The sequence below is a fragment of the Vicugna pacos genome, chromosome 7 (genome assembly GCF_048564905.1).
Source record: "Vicugna pacos chromosome 7, VicPac4, whole genome shotgun sequence".
Taxonomy (NCBI): domain Eukaryota; kingdom Metazoa; phylum Chordata; class Mammalia; order Artiodactyla; family Camelidae; genus Vicugna; species Vicugna pacos.
This window is the reverse complement of record NC_132993.1, coordinates 25,557,121-25,574,535: the sequence shown is the minus strand read 5'-3', so window position 1 is coordinate 25,574,535 and position 17,415 is coordinate 25,557,121. Positions and strand designations below refer to the sequence as shown.

General features: G+C 38.3%; 1 protein-coding gene across 8 annotated transcripts in view; it reads right to left on the bottom strand.

The window, feature by feature from the left end:
- Positions 1-17,415, bottom strand: part of CADPS2 (calcium dependent secretion activator 2) — a 447,742-nt gene that overhangs the window by 12,257 nt on the left and 418,070 nt on the right. For all 8 annotated transcript variants that reach the window (XM_072964582.1, XM_072964580.1, XM_072964581.1 and 5 more), the window contains one exon: positions 12,417-12,524. In XM_072964582.1, coding sequence (XP_072820683.1) covers positions 12,417-12,524 — 108 coding nt within the window. The remainder of the gene's footprint in view (positions 1-12,416; positions 12,525-17,415) is intronic.

The following is a 17,415-nucleotide window of genomic DNA, read 5'->3' as shown; positions in this document are numbered from 1 at the left end:
TTATAAAGGCATCTGATTTTTAAAATCCCCCATGGGAAGTTTAAGAGCTTCAGTCAAACTTTCATTTGATTCTCACAACAACCTTGATGAGGTGGCTGTTATATCCATTCTGTATGGACACTGAGCTCACGTCGGTAGAAGACTGGGTTTTAACTAAGCAATTTACTTATTTAAGTTTATATAAGGGGCAGGATTAAGATTCATCTTGTTTCTATGCTTCAGAGTCTGTGCTCATGACTAGTAGGTTTTTCCACTTCCTTCTAGGAAACAGTCCGTTTCATCAATGAAGTCTCTTGATTCTTTTTAAGAGAAGTTTGATGCTTGTAGCAGACAATCTATCATTTCTGGTGGTTCCTGATAGGCATCAAAAAGCACAGGACTGTGAAGTAATACAGGAAATGCTCATTGTTCTGAAGAATTCCACCACATTTTCTTGCAAGTTAATGCAATCTACAGTTCCAAAGATATTTGTAAACCCGGTAACGTAATTAAGTAATGTAATAAATTCTTTGAATAACTGCACACTCTGTCAGGATGCCAAGCACATGGCTCTTGTGCTATGCATTTCCCACAGGCCCCCTTCTTAAGATGTTTTAAAGTGCCACACACCCTGATGCTCAGGATCACTAGAAATAGTGTATTTCATTGCAAAAAAACGATGCAATGTGGAAAGATATTTGGTTCATTCATAAGGGGACTTGATCTATATGTGCAGCTTTCTTCATCTTTTTTCTGATTTTCAAACACAGACCAGAGAAGAACTTGATTCATGTCTTCTTTTCTTCTGTGTTCAATAAACTCATATTCAGGGTATTTTTAATTTTTTAACTTTATAAGGAAGTCTGCAAAGGAGAGTTCACGAGCACTATGATGTCTGTCAAGAAAGAGAAAATGTAAAAAGTGCTAACAGGGGAGGTTTGCCATAGGAAGTACCTGATAAATGTTCGTCGAATGCTGAAAAATCTTTCCTATTCTTGAAGTTCAATACTTTTTTTTTTCATGCTTTCTCTTAAAAAAAAAATGCATGAATATAATGACAAAGATATTTCCAGGTGCATTCAATCCTCTTCAATTATGAAACAGAATGAATTACATAACAGGGTAAGTTCCACAAACTGGGGATTGTACAAAGTTCTTTTTCACCCATTACTACTTCATGGATCCAAAATTTCCTTCCTTCCAAAATGTCCTGAAAGTAATATTATTAAAGCCTGTCCTGTACTACGCAAAGAGCCTTAAAATCAATACTGTCTTCATTATTCATTATCATCAAGTAGGCAAGTGCCTCTGTGAGTTTATTCTGTGGCTCTTTTCCTGGTGCTAAAAAGACTAGTGATTATAAAGTGGTAATTTCAGAGAATCAGTTGTTCCATTCTCTCCTACTTAATGACAAAAGATGGGGTGCATCCTGGTTTGGGTAATCTTTTGACTGAAATGACTAATCAGTGGTTTGGCTGAACTCAGTGGTCAACCCAGTTATAATGGCATGTGCATCAGTTTGGGGCACAGACATAGTCTATGAATGATCTGTTTGGGCACTTGACGTGTTCATCTTATTGAATGACTCATTTTGAGTACGGTGTACAAAAGTTTGGTCAGTATTGCATTTAAATCAATAATGGAGGACCTGGATAAAAAAGAAATTCGGCTCCTGCAACTTCGATTGAATGGTACAAATTTGAGACAAAACCTAGGTCTGAGAATGAATGATTAGCAAGTCTTCCTGCTTCAGTTTCCTTATAAAAAGTGGGGAACAATCATTCTGAAGTTACCTTTTGAGATTGTTGTAGGGATGGGAGTAAACAGCCACCTTTCCGTCCCTGACTCATGCTAGACTCCCACAGGAACCACCTTCAGCGAACTGAATGACTGTCTGATCTGTGAGCTGTTGGGTTTCTCTGTATCTATGGTTTTGGGGCATGTCAGTCTGTCTGTCTGGACTTTTACCCCCATGTGCAGTTCACTGGCTGGATTCACGTTGCACTTTAAGACTTGTTATTTCGCTATGAAGCCAATACTATCTCTTATTAGGTAGAATCAGATGCTCCCTTATTTTCTGTTCCTAGAACTCTGGACAGGTGTCTATAAAAATACTGCACAATGTCTGCCTCAATGTGCTGTGAGTATCCAGAAGGCAGCAACCGAATTTTCTTTCATTGATCTCTCCAGTCCTCAGCAGAACATCTGGCACACAACACGCATTACATATTTGTTGAAGCACTGAATGCTTTTAAATATTTGGAAATATAAACCGTTACAGATCTAATAGTGGCAGGGCAGCTTTTCAATAGAAAAAGGGTAAAAGAATATCAGAGCCAGATGAATTGTTGGCTTGAATTACATGTTTCATTAGTAGAAAAATAATTTAACAGATGTTAAAGTTGTAGAAATCGCCAAAAAGTAACTAACTGCATTTGGCTAAAGACATTTAACACAGGACTAAAGTAGAACTTCAAATGTCACAGTCTAATTTTGTTGTGGGTGATGAACTAAGTAAAGGAGGAAGTACTATAAACTAACATACCCCCATATCCATGTCCATATATGAGTGTCCACATATAGACTCTTACACACTAAGGCAACATCACATGCTCAGTTGTTGACGTGCTCAGCTCTTGGATCGGCCCTCCAGAGTTTGTCACACAAGCAGCGAGCTGCCTCTCCGGCATATGCTCAGGGGTGTTGGTACCTATCCCCGGGGGGTCTGGGGCTGTGGGGCATATCTGGGGTACGGTTGGCAGTGCTGCCTGCGACATGCTACTAAGTGACATGTCCTGGGTGCCTTCAGTGCTTGTTGGTTTGGAGAGAGGTGTTCAAAAAAGGCAGAACAACATCACTGCTGTGGCATTGTTGACGTGAGTCTGAGGGAACACGACAGCTCTCCTGGGAGTTGGTTTAAGCCTGGCTTTTGAGCCAAGAACCCATGAAGGGTAGAGAGGGAGAGTGTGCCCTGATTGCACAGTCGTGGTACTTGATATTGCAAACATACAAGAGCCAGGTACAACCCTTGCATTGGCCCTAAGTTCTGGCAAGATTCCAATTATCTACTTAAAACAGAGAGAAATAAATACATGTCAGAGATCATCACTATCATCTATTTTGAAAGGGTACCGAATTTTAGGTCTCTATAGTACATCCATTTAAAAAGACATCTATTCATGTCTGTTCAGTAGATGGAAACATGAAACAGTTTCATGTAGAAATTAACAACTTTTTCAAATGACACATTTGGTCATCAGAATGCAAGCTCCCTTCAGGCAGGAACTTCGTTTTGTCTAACATTGCATTCCCAGCCTCTAGCAATGTGTGGCCTCTAGAAATTAAATACTGGTTGGACGACTAAGACGGGTTTTGATTTCCTATTTTAATTAGAGCCCTGCCGAGTCATTGTGACAGAGATACCCAACTATGTGGGACAAAACCAATGCCTAACCTTTGAATCCCAGCATTCACCACCATTCCTTACACATCCTAATTGAATGATGAATTGGATTTGTTTCCTAGCTCATGCATCCAAAACGTCAACTGAATGAACATCAATAAACATACACATTTTACGTGTAGACTATAGGCAGTAACTAGGGGGAAAGTCAACAAGACATGTGGGGAGTACACGGAACCAAATTTACAAGGATCAGTAGAGCAAGAGCATGGGAAAGTTAAACATTAGACTGCATCAGCAGGAATAGAGCTTGGAAAAAATCTTGTCCAGCCACATTCAAATACTGCATCCTATTCCTTACTCTATAAACCCGAAGCATGACCGAGACCATTTTGAGAAGTTTCAAAGGACAGCCACAAAGATGATTAAAGGGCTAGAAAAGGGGCTCATGAAGAGAAGGTTAGCAAATGGGGATTATTTACCCTGCAGTAGACAAGTATGACAGGGCCCTTAATCACAGTCTTCATATACAGAAGGATTATTCCCTAGAGATGCTGGCTACCTGCTTTTTGTTCTCCACTGAGGAGAAAAGGGGAAATGAGTTTAAAAAAACAGCATGAAGAATTTAGGTGAGGTAGGAGTTAGAACTCACTTTATTTCAAACAAAACATTTTGCCCATATTAAGAGAGCAAACTGTAGATGGTCTCCTACCTAGGGCTGGGCTGAGATCGAGAAATTGAAGGCTCTCTGGAGTTTAGGTGTTTCTAAGTACCTGTGATTATTGTTTTTTTTTTTAGAGTTTCCTTTAAATGAATTCAGTAAACACATGGTTTGGCCACAATGATGCTAACTTACCCCAATAGCCGCTTTTTTACATGGGTTTTTTTTCTTTTTTTTGGTTGGACTTAGTCAATAGTGGCACTCCGGTTGTCACTGGTGTGAATGGTACTGACCATGGAGATGGGGCTGCCAGGGGAGGTTTGCAGAGGGTGTGCCCCACAGAGGAGGAGTTCAAAAAGCCACCACAGAAAATGGCCTTAAATACATGTGTCATTTGCTTCAGAAGTTGCTGCTGAAGAGAAGGAGAAGGGTGGCTGTCATTCCTATGAAAACACCACACTGGTCAACTGATAAGAGATGCTGGTCTCAGGAGGGGAGGGGTGGGGTGTTTCCATTAATAAATCACGGGAAGTCAGCTGCAGTGCAGGACTGCAAAGTCACCCAGGAAAAGCCAGGCTCTGCGCGGAGAAGTCAGAGTTTCCAGACCATCTTACATGTGAAAGCCACATGGAACCAATACTGAATAACTTTGGAAACGTTCAACATGTGGCTTGTAACTTTTTCAGCTATCTTTGATGAAATCAGTAGGGAGAACATTCTAATTTCTTCCCTGACTGTCAAGTCCTTGTTACTGGCTTGCCTGAAGCAAAGTAAACGCACATTTTACACATTAGATACTAAGAAAAATTTCTCGATGAAAATGCAAGTTTCAGCAATCTTTCATTCATCAGAGATGGTTTTACTATTGCTAAGAGATTTTAGGTGATCAACAACCATTTTTTCCCCTATTCAAGCAAAAACCTCAGATCAGTTTGCATGTGAGATTTTTTTCTATTCTTTTTTTTTTTAAATTCTGAGCACAATTAAAGGTGAGTTAAGGCTCTGGTGGAAATCTAAAGAGCATCAGCAAATCTGAGCACTGCTCAGCTTTTGAATTGCTTTTCTACTTCTCAGTTCTTTTAAATGGTTTTCTATGGCAGGAACATTTTTCTTAATTAGTCACAGCTAATTAGTGTTCTGGCATAGACAAGTAATCAGAAATGTCAGAGCTGCAAAGCTACATCTCCCTAATCCTTTGATAATAATTTAGCCTCCTGGGAGGGCCCCACGCTGCGGTAAGTAGTGACTGACAATAAGGCAAAATTAGGTGGGCAGCAGACCATTAGGATAGAAAAATAAAAAGCACTACCCAATCCTGCTGAGCACCATCAGGCAACTAACTCCACTGCCAGATGAGGTGCCTGTTTAAGCCTGTGTTGTTAATTAGCTGATTCTACCAGACCTGCCACATATGTCCAGGTGCCTCATGCAAAGATGTGTATTTCTGGGCATGGGCCAAATGACAATTGTGTTCCGTGATCACATTTCAAGAATCAAAGTAAGAAGTCCACATATTTCTTGAAGATTCTTCTGAATTATCAAAGAAATAAGATCAACAAGCTACAATCCATTTTCTGGTTGAGTTTCCTTGAAGCAATTAGGCACGCTCATCTCAAGTTTCTCAGGTTTTAATTCACCAACAGCTTAGATTCAAATGAGGGTCTCCGGCCGCTCTGAGCTGCGTCTGGACTTGCCAAAGCTCTTTTGGCACTCCACGTACATCAAAAGTAGTTCCTTTCATGGATTCTTACACTTACAAATGATAACTGAACATTAAAATAAGGATTATTAACGAAAATGAACGAGACAGCTGTAATCCGAGAGCAGAGGTTTTGAAGAGAAACAAACTTTGAGGGAAAAAAAAAACAAAACCCCAGCGGAGGAGTAAGCTCTGCTTGGCATTTCGTAAGGCAGACAAGACAATGTACAGAACAAGTCTGACTATAACGATCATATAAGAGGTCAAACGACTTCAGTGCCAGTTCCAGTGCTGTGGGTAACACAAAGCAGGAACTTATGCAATTAAAAAATGAGCCATAATGTGCTAAAGCAGCTGAGTAAGACTGTTCAAATGTGGGAGATGCGAGATGCAGGTCCTATAACACAGACAAGAAACAGACAAAGTTCTTATCTACCTTTAGGACACAACAAGGCGCCAGGGCACACGGCATAACAACGAGTAGAAAGAAATGATCTCAGATAGTCTTGGGTACATCCCTGAGCTTAAATCAGCCATCTTTTCTATGGATGGAAAAGGAAAAGAGTAGTTACGACATGACAGTGATAGAAACATTTAATTTTGAGTGTTCATAGGAAAATCATGGTGGGGCATATGGGCCAACAGTTACTGTTTGATATTTGACTTAGTTTTACATAGAGACAAAAAAGAAAATAGAAAAAAGAAAATGCTCTCTGATGGGAACGTGTACCGATTTAGGCAGCCTATATAACAACTTGCCAGTCATTTGAAAGTGAAAGATCATTGAAAAGAAGAAAACTGCTATTTTTAAATTGGCGTTCACTTAGAAGGGAATGTATCTAAAGTATCAAGGAAGTAGAAGAAATGCAAGAGGTAAAGAAGCCTTCATCATAAAGGGCTCCAGCCTGCATTTCTAATAAAGAGGTTGATTACACACACAAAGAAATTCATCCAAGGAACAGGACTGAAAAAGGAGATGGTCATTTCTAAATATACCCTGCCATCTAGCAGTCATTCTTACTCATGTTCTGTTGATTTCAAGTATCCTTGGGAAGTCAACATGATACTAAATTTAATTTTTAAATAAGTTAAGAATAGTCATGTCAGTCTTGCTGAGGATGAATAAATTCTCCAATCAAAAAGTTTAGGCCTTGGGGGGAAATACTAAACTCAAACATTCTGAGCACTTCTCCCTTTCTTACTTGGGAGTCCAGAGACAAACCAGAGCACAGAAGTGCAAAATTACTTTTACTCTGAGAAGCATATTCACTTGCAACAGTTTCATTTTCCCCCTTCTATCTTATCATATCTTAAAATGGCTCCTGAACTCACATAGTTTAGGTCAATTTTACTTAAAATGTTTACTTTAGAGTTTCTTTACCAAAAAGAATTCTTTCCAAAGAAAGTCCTGAGAAATTAATCCTTTATAAAATACCAGTTTGATGAATATAACTGATTAACTATCATTTAAAGAATTACTTTTAATTTTACAAGACGTCACAACACTTTTTAAAAATCTTGTTGAGATGAACTCCTCGACAATTAAGTACTTAATCAGTTTATAACACAAGAGAGTGTTTAATCTGCATGATTTACCAATTAAATACTGCACCCTGATGTGTCTTCAGCAACGCGAGAGCTGAAAGGAAATTGTTTCAAAGGGACTCAAGAAGGGCGATGCCCTATAAACATGCAAAGGTTTAGAGAGTTCGGTAGGTTTCATGTCTCTCCTGGACAGAAGAGTCACTTTAGTCAGCCCCTCATAGCCTCAGTATTGTAATATTCTTGGACATCAGAAAATGACCGCAGAGGATGCTTTTGTGGTGGTTACCACAGACGTCAGTTAAGACTTAAGGAAGATCACCACTTTCCAACCCAGAGATCCAGAGCTCTCAGGGAACGCGCCCCACCTCTCTCCTGACACCTGGGGCCCTGTGCCGGGACTACGTTTCCTGAAACCCAAAAGTGTGGGGAGAAGCGTCACAGTAGGCATTCAAAATGGAATTTAGAACTAGAAAATCATTGCCATACTTTTGTACTGGGATCAGAGAAGTGGTAGATGGTTTTAATTTGATGCAATTTTTTTTTAACAGCTACGGACAATGATGTTTTAGACACTGGGGCAAGAGAGACTGCTTACAAAGCAGAACACCTTTCGGTGAATCCATGACCTCTCCTACTACACAGAACTTCCTTTAGATTTCTCTTACCCAGATTAGACACGTTTTTTTTTTTAACATTTAAAAAGTAAATTTAAAGTGCAGATTTTTTTCCATTGGCTAAATTCAAAATACAATAGCAATAACTGAGTATAATTTTTCTTTTTTCAAAGTATAGTTGCTGTACAATATTCTATGTTACAGGTGTAAAATATAGTGATTCACAGCTTTTAAAGGTTATACTCCATTTATAGTTATTATAAAATACTGGCTATATTTCCCATGTTGTACAATATAAGTTACAAGGATATATTGTACAATATGGGGAATATTTTATTAATATGTAGACTTTAAACTTAGCATGTATACCACTGATGACCCCTTGAGAGGCAAAGACAGCCTCTGTTGAAGACACACTGGTCACTCAGAGAGACTTAGCGTGAACAATATGTGTTCCAACTATTTTTCTAAATGTGCGGTTCAGAAGCATGGTGGTAGATACACCGAATGTCCAATGGCACAGCTGTGCTTCCGTACGGAACCTCGTGTCTCCTTACCGACTGGAATTGCTACTGCTTCTGGAGGGGGAAACCTTGCTTTCACTTGGCCATCACAAAAAATACTTAAGAATTGCTATCTGGGATGCAAGACTCAGCATGCAACCAACCCAGTAACTTTTGTCACCACTGCTAAAATTAAAACTAATTCAATTTGTTAGTTTCCTATCTGGAAGGGATTTCAGAAACGAGCTGGAGTTCTAGACCAACTTCTTCAGTTTAGAGGCACTGCTTCTTCTGAGTCTCAAATGGGTGACGTGACTTCTTGAATTGAAGCTCACTCGGACGATTAATAGCTGAACTTTGGCTGGAACTCAGGTTTCTTGTTCCTGGTCCAGCCCTCGTCCCACGAACACTGTTTAACTATGTCAAATTTTGTAAGTCTGCAGTGTGGTAGAGACAGCACAGACTATGGAAACTAAAGAGGTACAATTTGAAAGTCCGTTTAACACTTAATAAGTCCTTTATTTTCTCTGGGTGGGAGATTCCTTAACCTGAAAATAAGGATAAAATGGGGATAATGGCATCTAGTCTAGAAGGTTAGAAATGATATAGGTCGAGTACCTCACACGTTTCCTGGCACATGGAGGTGCCCTGGGAATGGCAATGATGACAGCTAAAGCTATTATTAGTATTTTGATAATGTGAAAAGATTAGGGAAGTACCTTAAACAAAATTGGTTCCTTCTATTAACAGGGATCTGTCATCACCCTTTTTTGAAGCCATTTCTGTTTTAAGCAGGAAGTGTTTTATAAGTTTAACCACTTATGGAGTAAAGCAGAATGTCCTGATATTTATCCTAATATTAACTGTTTTGATCTTCAAATGACACTTTTAGTTTTAATATTTCAAGGTTTGATGAAGAAGTCTAAGATTATCCTATTTATGGCCTTTAAGATAATTCAGATTTTAATCAGCCCACTCTTAATACACTTAAGTTGAGAAACAAAACTATTTCCCACAGAGGCTAGAACAATAACATTAGCAGTGAAGGATGCTCAGGAAGTCAGCTCATGACGTATGGCTGGGCGGGCTATGTGGACCACTGTGGGAGGTACCATTCTCCTTCGAAGGTGCATCCCCAAAACGATGGACACAAATCTAGGGCAGTGGTCATTTTTTTTCAGTCCTCAGTCACTGGTACATTTATTTAAATAGAATCTTAAGGAAATTTGCTACAAATATAAGGGACAATTAAGATGCTATAGTGCACAAAAAGTTTTGGAGGTCAGGATCACCACAAGTAATTAATTACTACTCTCAGGGAAAGCATCACAGAATTTTCAACAGCCTTTTCCATACGTAGAGCATCACGGAGAAAAAGAGTTTTAGTAAAACACACGAGTTCTTTTTTTGAAGTGTTGGTGTTGGAGGCAGGATGGATGTTTTACAGAATAATTGTTTTATATGAAAATATTGCTATGTGTGATGTTTCCAAAATGAAGCGAATTTCATCTGGGGAAAAAGCTTATCTTTCAGAAGGAGTTAGGCTCTAAATTGCATCACCAGAAACTGGAAGCCTCTGTACTCTTCTCTGGGTTGGTTAAAATCACTAAGTATTGACTCGCTGTAGTGTGTGTGTGTGTGTGTGTGTGTGTGTGTGTGTTTGTGTGTGCACGCATGCATTTTCCTCTGCATCTGAAAGTAGGAGGCTCCATTTCCTTACTTACGCAGGAAACTAATTAGAATAGCAAAAGTTTATCATGATGCCTGAAAAAAATTGTTCTCTTCAATCTTTTATCTGTAATAGAGTAAGGCTGCTAATAATATTTATAGGGTCATCATTCTCAACCGTTTCTTGATACCTAACAATTTTATTCTAAGCTCCAGCCAAGTGGATTTCCAATAATTATGTAACGTCTCTCAGTAATGATTTGTCGCTTAAGATACACATTCTACTTTACCTTTCAACACATACTTGATAACCTCTCATTTACTAACTGTAATTGAGGCAAATTCAGTCTTGGTTAATTAGGGGCTCTTAGTTACCCCCTCATATAGTATACTTTTGATGACATATCAATAGAATTAGAGTCTACTTTTAATTTTTAATTATAATAATAAAAATGTGCAAGTTAAAAATATTAGAATGTTTAAGGACATTATAACTATTTTACAAATAACAAGTCCAGTGTCCTACTGGGGAGATGCAAAAAATGACAAAACCCTTGCAAACAGAACAGTAAGGTTGCCTGTCAAGGGTTCCTTTTGGAAGCAAAGCCACAGCCATGTGCGATGCTTTGGCATGGAAAGAAAAGTATATCCTTACAGCCAGGACGATTAATCCAGCACATCATTTTAATGTTGTCCTCCCGGCATCCACTTTGGTCTTAGTGCCATTTGTTATTGTTGCCCGCTCCCCGCCAGAAAGTCTTCACAAGAAGTTTGGTGAATGAAGGGGCGTTGAAGTGGGGAATATCTTTATGAAGAAAGAAGTCTACCCTGTTACAAACTGATGGCAAGCTTTGTAGTCAGTAGGTTCCCAAGACAAAAAATTGAAGATGTTAGGACACACGGACACATTCACACACACACCCCGCTCTCTACGGTGGCCTATTTCCAGAATGACTCTACCATTTTTTCACCACAGAAGATGTACTTTAGCTATACTAAGAAGAAACATATTGGGAATAACATCAACTCAACTTTCCTTTTCTGTTCAACATTTTTGAAAATCACCGCATAAGCAAAAACTAAAAATAAAAAAAAAAGTCAAAGGAAAGTTGGAAGGGAAACATATGCATGTAAATTCGGAGCAATACCAAATGGAAGCAGAAGTTGCTAACATGGTTTCAGTTTTTGTAAAAGAGCCAGCTGGATGGATGATAATTTTTCTACCCCTGCAGGGCATCAAAGCTTTTAGGAAATCATTCTTTTCACACATATTAACACTTAGCTTATTAAAACAGATGATACTTTTATTGTAAAACAGCCTGGGTAGAGGCTAGAAACATAAAGTACGAGAAAGAAGGCTCATTTTGACCACCCAAACTGCCAAACAGCAACCACGGACACGGCAGACCATGGTGGAGATGCTGACGTAGCAGGACCTTCTGTAGCTGCCACAGCTGAAGTGTTACCATGAAGCCCGTGAATTGCTGTTATGAAAACATTTGCAGTAACTTGCATAATTAAATGAAACTGCCAGAAAAGCGTTTCTAAAATGCAGAGACCATGTACAGAAAGAAATACAGTTCAAAGCGAATATTACCTTTCAGGATCAGCATTGTAGTGAATTGGGCAAAGTTCTGTCACAAGCCAAGTACCATTTCCTTCGAACTGACAATTAAATAATTACAACTGAGTGCCGACATTGTCACTGGAATGGACCGCTCTCTTAGTCTCTTTGATAGGTCCTCACTGAATGAAGCTTGCTGATCACGGCATCTAAAAATCACAGCCTCCCATGTCTAGGAGCAGCCATGCCTCAGTGGAGACAGACTTTCACGATACAACTGCAATGTTCTGTCTGTTAGCAGGCATCAGTACTGGAAATCAGGATGAAAATGTGCACTAACAGTACAGTGGCAGATATTTGGCTGTACTGCAGCTTGTTTCTTTGATTAAATGAAGAATATCATATTGACTTAAAAAAAGAAAAACTTGTACGGTAGGGGCCAAATCCATTACAACGTAGTTCTGTTCAGGGACAGCTGCAAAGGCACGTGATATGATGCCGTATACAACGGCAAACTGGTTATCATCTTACTTGTTAAAATTAACCTTGGAAGGATTTTGAGACTCTCATTCTAACAGTGACAGTTTTCAAGTACAAAAAGAAGCCAATTAAGGCTGCTGTCAGCAGTCAAAGAAATACAACCATCAATTGTATGAGCTGCGTAGAGGACAAAAGGATCAAAAAAGCAGAGTCTGCTTTGCAGACATACCATCAAAATGCAACTTTCCCCTTCGCGGTGTATCTGTAACGCCAGCATGCTTTGCAAGGGTAGTTACTTACATCAAACAGCTTTTCTATATACATTTCCTCATTGACCTTTTCTCGAAGAATATCCTGGTTTTGCCGAACAAACATAATATAGGTGTCTGCCAGGTCCATTCCTGGTTTCTGTTGTGAAGGAAAAGCACAGGGAATAAAACAACATCAGGTCTTGATTGTGAACACAGTATTTAAACATGACCCTAGAAAATCATTCATCATATTATTTCAAAAATTAAACTAGAAAAATATGCTTAAGACCAAATCAGCAATGGGTCCCTTCAAGTTCCATAATTAAAGTAAATACAACTTCAGGTCACAGTTGTTCATCACTATTCAAGTGATTAGAAATATGTGGCTGTAAGCCAGTAGAGATATATATTTTTTAAACGGCTAGCTTGCAAGGTCAATATGCCAAGCAGCATAAATGAGTAAAATTTTCAAAAAATTGCCACATGCAATAGTCATTTTCTAATAGCAAATACGATTCACTTTGCATCATCTCTGGTTTATCCATAGCTATTTTTTTAAAAGTTAGCTTTCCTTGGGTCATCTTCCTCAACTACTATAGGTGCTCAAGGACCATAAACTAAATGTTCTTATTAGGAAGATATTGAGCAAAAAAACATTGTATGCTTTCCAAAGTGAAACGTCCACCAAAATTTTGTGGACTATCCATTGCTTCTACTCATCCATATTTATTAATGATACCTATTATTTTAGAAATGCAGTAAGAGCATCGATGAACTAGTCTCCTGTGAAGGGCCGAAGGCGTGGATTAGATAACTTTCCAAATTTATCCAAAATTTGATGTCTTCGAATGTTAGAGGAGATTGGGCAACGAACATGATTCCTCCTTGCTCTAGAGTCTCCACGATCAGCACCAGGATGGAACAAAACCCCGAATGGCTCTTGAAGAGTTTCCCTTTTAAACTTATCTTTAGTTCTTTCTTGAGTTTCACATAGCGGGGCTAGATTATTTGTATAATCTACACCTGGGGTTGACCCACAATCTGTACTGAGTTATTCATTTAATTAGACTCTGGCATGAATAATGATGAAACGGTAGAACTGAGGACCAAGTAAGTCAGTCAGCCTTGTATCATTTCATAGCTACCGGATGCACTTATAACCTCCATCAACAGACTCCTTTTGCAAAAGTAAATAATACAAGGAAATCGGGTGAAAGAGGATATGGATCATTTAACAATTACTACTGCAGGAAAAACAAGACATACATCCGAGTGATGTTTCCTTAAATGAAGGTCAGACAGTTCTTATCTTTTTTTTTCCCCTGAGGATTATATTTTATGTAGAATCATAAAACTGCCCATCTCTTCACCAGCACACAGTATAGACATAGGACATATATCATTAATAAAATAAAATAAAATTTTTGGTAACAAAGTTATTTCTGGGCAATAAAAATCACAAAGTTCTAACTGTTCTTATATTTAGCCTAAAGGGAAATGCATATCACATAAATTTAGGGATCCTTCCAAATATAATCTTGATATAACAAAATCTGTCATGAGTTATAATTTGAGACAACTATTTATATAAATGTCTTCACTGGTCTTTCCTTCAAGGGTGTCGATACACAATGCAGGAAATATATTCCAAACCTAATGGAGACAACTCACCAAATTCATGCCTTCACTATTTTTCTACATAATTCTCAGAAGCAATGTTTGAAAGTTGAAATAATTACAAGGGTAATCAAGAGAAAGGTTATTTTTACAAGGTTATTTTTTTCTTTGGGGGCGAGGGGTGTTATACATCAGTTTTCCCAGTGAAGAGGCAGGGTAATTTGTGCACGATTACTGACTACTATTAACAACTGAAGACAACTAACGTATAAGATAAGGATTTCTCTCCATGACTCTCAAACTTTGTCAGAATATTGAAAACAGGGACATTCAGCAAACATCCTGGCCACACAGTGAAAATGACAGAACACTTTTCTACACAGGATTACAAGTTAGCTCAGTACCTGAATTTCAGCCAGGTGCCTGCAAACAAAATGCTGCGATACACAGAATACCAAGGCAGGTGGGCACAGCCCAGCTAGACGGAGAGCTGAGAACAGACAAATGAGAGGCTAGCCTCCTCCACCATTTCTTCCCACCCCAACCCCATCTTTATTTCTGCCTTTTGAAAGGGTATGCTTAGACGTTTAATTGAGTCAATCACTTGACCCATCAGATCACTGGAAACAGAGCTGTGGCCAGGAGGAATGGGGAATAGTGATTTTCAACACTTGCCATAGACTGTAAGGTAATTTTTCTTTTTTGTTTCCTTGATCGCTTTCAAGATAACATAAGACATCATGAAACACTGTCCAGGAAGAGTTTATCTTCCACCATCTAAAACTAACAAACGCTTTAAGCCTAAAAGAGAACTCAAGGCTGTTCCCTTTGGCAGTTCCAAAGGCTATATAATACTGAAATCTGTATAAACTTGAGACAGTTCTACAACCATTCTAAGAAAGGAAGCATCTCTAGTTGGGGGTGTAAGAGAAAGCTCATTTAGAAGTTTATGTCAACAAATTAAGTGTTTCTGTCTTTTTCTTTGTGAAATTACACTTTCTCCCCTTTGGCAAAGTAAGATCCACTTGCCTAGAAAACAAAACCTACAGCTCTTAACGTTCCTCATTAGCATTATTTCTTCTTTTATCTTTGAGCTGTTTACCTATTCTTGAAACTGTGACATATGGGAACTTCACACCTAGTGAATATATTTTCATGTAGCTTGTGGCACGAGACTATAATCATTAAAAAAATATACACAAGTAAGAGTAACTGCAACAGCTGGTGACATTTACCAATTAGAATTAGAGTTCTTTAAGACACTTTATCCTTTCTCTGGTGTATGAAGGGTAATTATCTCTGATAAATGGCTGAAAAAAAGATGTAATTTTCCTTTTAAACAGTTTCTACATATAGTACAAATGTGTTTGGTTGGGAGACATTATCGCTGGTTCAATGCTCCTTTGTGCAAAGACTTTAATGGCAGGAAAATTTACATACTTTGGAAGTCACTGCATCTAATTCCATTATTACAAGTTATTTTTACTAGGAAATGGAGCTTAGTTAAAAAGCAAAAAAAAAAAAAAAAAGAATACACTATTAAGTTTTTGTTTTTTGGTCTGTAGATGAAAAGAATGCATGTGATTGCATTGACCAGACAGAATATCACTAAACATTCTGGTGCAAGTAGGTGTCCCCCAGCCGTAGTAAAGGAGCAGTCTGCTAAACTCCAACAACTGTAGATCTGGGTGAGTTTTTTTTATCAAGAATATTGTGTTCTAAAGAGCTACAGTTAGAAATCTCTTCTCTGCTGGCAATTAAACTATAGTTCTTAACAAACAAGAAAATAACAATTAAATACCACGCAGCAAGCACATTATGTATGAAACACCATGAAGAGAGAGCAGGTGCTGTGGTTCCTTCTCCCCTTTAAACCTTTGAGATCCTCGGTTCACTCAGCGCTAACCTCTCCGTTTTGTTTGTGAGGGTGGTAATCTCTAAGTCAAGATAAGCCTTCCTAGACTACTTCTAATTTGATTCAGAAAACAGAATTTGGCTAACAGAGTTATAGCAAAAGGACACAAACATGTAAAAATAAATCCCCTATGAGCATAAAGAAATCAGTGAATAGGCATGGGCATGAAGCCTGGGAAGGTGAGTTCCTCTGACTGGCTGTGTAAGTTAACAGAATACACCAGCGAGTCAGTGAGCTTTAGGAAGGGTGCAGACTCCAGCAAATTTTTTTCGAGCATTAATCACTAGTTAACTGAGCGAGATGAACATGCCATTTTAAAAAGGGAGGGAAAAAACCCCTTGTTAATTACACGCTGCAAATGCTCTTACTTCCTGCTGCTACACCTAATCCCACAGGTGCGCGTCTTCCCTCTCCCCATTCACGGGTAGGTGGGTGCAAGGTGCAGTCATTTTCGCAGCTACAGATTTAGATACAGAAGAAGCTGCTTAACCTCCCTCAGGAGGTTAACAACACGCTATGCAAACACTGTCATGGTGCCTGTTTAACGAGGAGACAACTTTTTAAATATACTATTCCAGTCTCAAAGATTAATAGAAGCTACTGTATAATTGACTTAATTTGAAAGCGTAAGTCTCATAACCTGGGAGAGTTTGCCTTGAAGAAACAATCAAGAGCGGATCTGAGATATCCTGATGGACGATAATGTGCATGATTCATAAATGAAATCCTGCGCCTGATCATTATTACCATTAGAAAAACAGACCTCGTAAGATTTAAAATCATAGCATGTCGTCTCGATTTGAAATTGTGATAGGAACAATTTATATTTCAACCCTGGCATTTCAGATTCAGGACTGGTCTATAACTGATTGTCAGGGAATATAGGACATAATTCTGCAAACATACAACCTATCCCAGGTACTGCTAACCATGTATATTTTCTTTTATTGTTTAATATATTCTGTTACTTCGGCATTTAGGCAGTAATTTCTATATTTTTTATTTGAATGAAAATGTTCTTGAAGTTAAACATCTTAGAAGCATTTGGGATAGTGTAAGTTTTATGTTCTCAAATACTTCGAAAAAAAAAGGAGAAAGTTTTGAGTATAGCTATGATTATGTTGTAAAATATATATACTTTTTTTATCACATTTTCTACAAAGTAGAAAAATTATATTCACACAGAAAAGCAAAAGGAAACAAACAGAACTAAAGCCTTCACATTAGTTTTATTTCAACTGAAATATTCTGTAAGCCCAGGAAGAGGAATGATTTATGTAAGCAATGAAAAAGCCACAAGGATATACAATTTTCAAGGTTTTCTAGTAATAGTTTATCTAATTTTTTGAAAACAATGAATGGAACTCCAAACTACTATTTCAAGCAGTGAAGTGACCACAGTCACCTTTCCGGAACTTTGTTAAACGTAGCAGTATTCAAAATTCCACTAATTTATACTATTATGCATTTTGACTCCAAATTGGGAAGCAGAAAATTCTGAATTAAAGATAATGGA